We start from the raw sequence: 3282 nt of genomic DNA on the forward strand, positions 1-3282 counted from the left end.
GAAGAGCGTAGTCAATGTCACTGAACTGTGCATGTAGAAATTTTTGAAACAGTGTATCTTTGGCTATGTGTAGTTTCACAAAAAAAAAAAAGGCTTGAGAAGTTAGAGGGTTAATATATTGTGGGGCTGTTAACCAATGTCATAAAACAACATGTGTAAAAAAAAAAGATTTCATTTCCCTTTATGGCTAAGTAACAAGGGTCACTATGAGTCAGAAATGACTCGACATCCAAGAGTTTTGGGTAACGTGTACACCAATGTCCATTGCAGCACTTTTCACAAAGCCCAAAGATGGAAAAACCTAGATGTCCATCAATAGATAAATAAATAAATAAAATGTAGTATATCCATACAATGGAATACTACTCAGCCATAAGCAACCCGCAGTTTTAAGCTTTTTCCACAGGGTGGCCTGGACCCTGAGTTTCTGGAAAGGTGCACCCCAAGTTTCCCTCATTGCCATTGAATTGTTTCTCACTCGTGGTGACTCCATATGCTTAAGAGTAGAACTGTGCTCCACAGGGTTTTCAATGGCTGTGATCTTATAGAAGCAGATTGCCAGGACTGTCTTCTGTGGTGCCACTTGGTGGATTCAAACAACCAACCCTTCAGGTAATAGTCAAGCACAAACCATTTGTGCCATCCAGGGATCCCCCAAGTTTCCAGGTCACATTTCCTGGCATTCTTTTTACACAACGTCCCCTCCTTTGGTCCTTGACACAGCTCCTCAAACTCTGTAGACCATCTCTTCTTTTTTCCAACATGTGACTGTTCTGGCTTTAGAGACCAGAAACATATCTCTTGAAAACTGTATGTCATCAAAGCCCCTATGGATTGCTTGTCTGCACAGTTCAGTCTGCAGGAGTTTGGGTCAAATGTATAATAAAGCACACAGGGAGCAATTACAGATACTTCTTAGACACAACCAAACACCTCTTGGGATTGGATTTCTGAGTTTGAAGGATTAGGACCACAGTCTCGTGGTACATCTCAGTCAATTGGTATAATATAGTACATAAAGTTATATTCTACATCCTAGTTTGGTGGGTATTGTCTGGGGTCTTAAAAGATTGCAAGTGGCCATTTAAGATACAACTATTGGTCTCTACTCATCCAGAGAAAAAAAGAAAGAAGGAAACCGAAGACTCAAGGAAGAAACTAGTCTACAGGACAAATAAATCTATGCAAACTACAATCTCATCTACCCTGAGACCAGAAGAAATAGTTGGTGTACGACTATCACTGCCAACCATTCTAACCAGGGCCATAATAGATGGACCCTAATAGAATGGGAGAAAAATGTGGAACAGAGCCTCAAATTCCTAAAAAATAAAAATAATGAAACAAAAAACCAGACCTACTAGACTGGTTGAGACAGGAGGACTCCCTGAGACTATTGCCCTGAGATACTCTGAAAGCCTTCAATCAAAAGTAACCCTTAAGGTCACCTTGTAGCTAAATAACACATTGACTCAAAAAATAGTGAATATCACCTGTAAGTACTGTACTTCTTTAAAAAAATCACCTATATGAGACTAAATGGCCAACAATTACTTTACAACAAAGATAAGAATGTAAGGGGGCAGGGAAACTAGATGAACGAAAACAGAACAACCAGAGCAGAAATAATGAGAATGTTCACACATTGTAAAGAATGTAACCATATCACTGAACAACTTGGGTAGAAACTGTAGAATGGGAACCTAAACTGCTGTGTAAACCTTTACTTAAAACACAATAAAATATTTTTTTTAAAAAAAAAAAGAAAGCAAAGAGATGTTGCCCATGAATTCATCATTGGAGAATTCCCATTCCTAGAGCAGGGAAGGTCAGTATCTCTTAGCATGAGTCCAACAGAGGGGCAGGGATGGAGGGGAAAGAAAACTCTAACAGCTCACTCTCTTCTCTTTTAGGCTTTTATGACAAACCCTTCCTCTCAGCTGATCAGGACCACCTGGTGGCACTGGGCGAGAACGTTTCCCTCTGGCGTGGTTCAGCTAGCATCCCATTTGACAGATTTTCACTGACAAAGGATGGGGGAGTTGACCTGCCACCACATCAAAATGAGGGACACCAAGGCAACTTCACACTGGGTCCTGTGAACCACCACTTCTCAGGGAACTACAGGTGCTACAGCTGGTACAATGCCAGCCCTTATGTGTGGTCATCTCCTAGTAACACCCTGGAGCTTGTTGTCACAGGTCGGTACATCCCACCCCAATTCTATGTCCTCCCTGTGTGCTAGATTATAACTAATTATGCTGGCATTTTTATGCTATCATAAACTGTGTCCTTTAATCTTATGTTCTATTGGTTTATTAAGGAGACCTGGCTGCTCAACAGTTAAGCACTTGGCTGCTAACTGAAAGGTTGGCTGTTCAAACCCACCCAGCGGCTCCGAGGGAGAAAGACCTGGCAGAGATCTTTTGGAGCAGATTTGCCCAGTGTAAATGATTGTTTGATTTCTTGACTGAGATTTCCATGGGCATTGATTGTAGATTGAATATTTTCTCTGTTTATCATGATGTTGCTTATTAGTCCAGTTGTGAGAATTTTGGGGGTTTTTGTTTGTATGTTTTTTATTTTGTTATATTTTTATTGTGCTTTAGATGAAGGTTTACGGAGCAAATTAGTTTCTCGTTAAACAACTAACACACATATTGTTTTGTGACATTGGTTGCCAAACCCACAACCTGTCAACACTCTCCCAGCCCTCAACCTTGGGTTCCCCATTTCCATTCATCCAGCTTTCCTGTCCCCTCCTGCCTTCTCATCCTTGCCCTGGGATAGTGTGCCCATTTAGTCTCGTATACATGGTTGAGCTACGTGTATTGTTATTTTATGGGCCTGTCTAATCTTCGGCTGAAGGGTAAACCTCAGAAGTGACTTCAGTACTGAGTTAAAATCGTGTCCAGGGACCATACTCTTGAGTTTCTCCAGTCTCCATCAAGCCAGTTTAAGTCTGGTCTTTTTTTGTGAGTTTGGAACCACAATCAACACCCCTGGAAGCAGCAGTCAGAAATTAAACGACATATTGCATTGGGCAAATCTGCAGCAAAAGACCTCTTTAAAGTGTTGAAAAGCAAAGATGTCACTTTGAGGACTAAGATGCATTCTTCTGGCAGTCCATGATATATACAGCACTCTGGCTGTACTTCTTACAAGACAGATTTTTTTTATTCTTCTGGCAGTCCATGATGGTATATTCAATATTCTTCTCCAACACCATAATTCAAAGGCATCAATTCTTCTTTGGTCTTCCTTATTCATTGTCCAGCTTTC

General features: G+C 40.8%; 1 protein-coding gene across 3 annotated transcripts in view; it reads left to right on the top strand.

The window, feature by feature from the left end:
- FCAR (Fc alpha receptor) overlaps positions 1 to 3282 on the top strand; it is a 16627-nt gene that overhangs the window by 10009 nt on the left and 3336 nt on the right. For all 3 annotated transcript variants that reach the window (XR_002824896.1, XM_023736370.1, XM_023736371.1), the window contains exon 4: positions 1914 to 2201. Coding sequence is in view for 2 of the 3 variants with exons in the window: in XM_023736370.1 (XP_023592138.1) it covers positions 1914 to 2201 (288 nt within the window). In the remaining variant the exon portion in view is untranslated. The remainder of the gene's footprint in view (positions 1 to 1913; positions 2202 to 3282) is intronic.

The sequence above is a fragment of the Trichechus manatus genome, unplaced genomic scaffold, assembly GCF_000243295.1.
Source record: "Trichechus manatus latirostris isolate Lorelei unplaced genomic scaffold, TriManLat1.0 scaffold00087, whole genome shotgun sequence".
Classification (NCBI taxonomy): domain Eukaryota; kingdom Metazoa; phylum Chordata; class Mammalia; order Sirenia; family Trichechidae; genus Trichechus; species Trichechus manatus.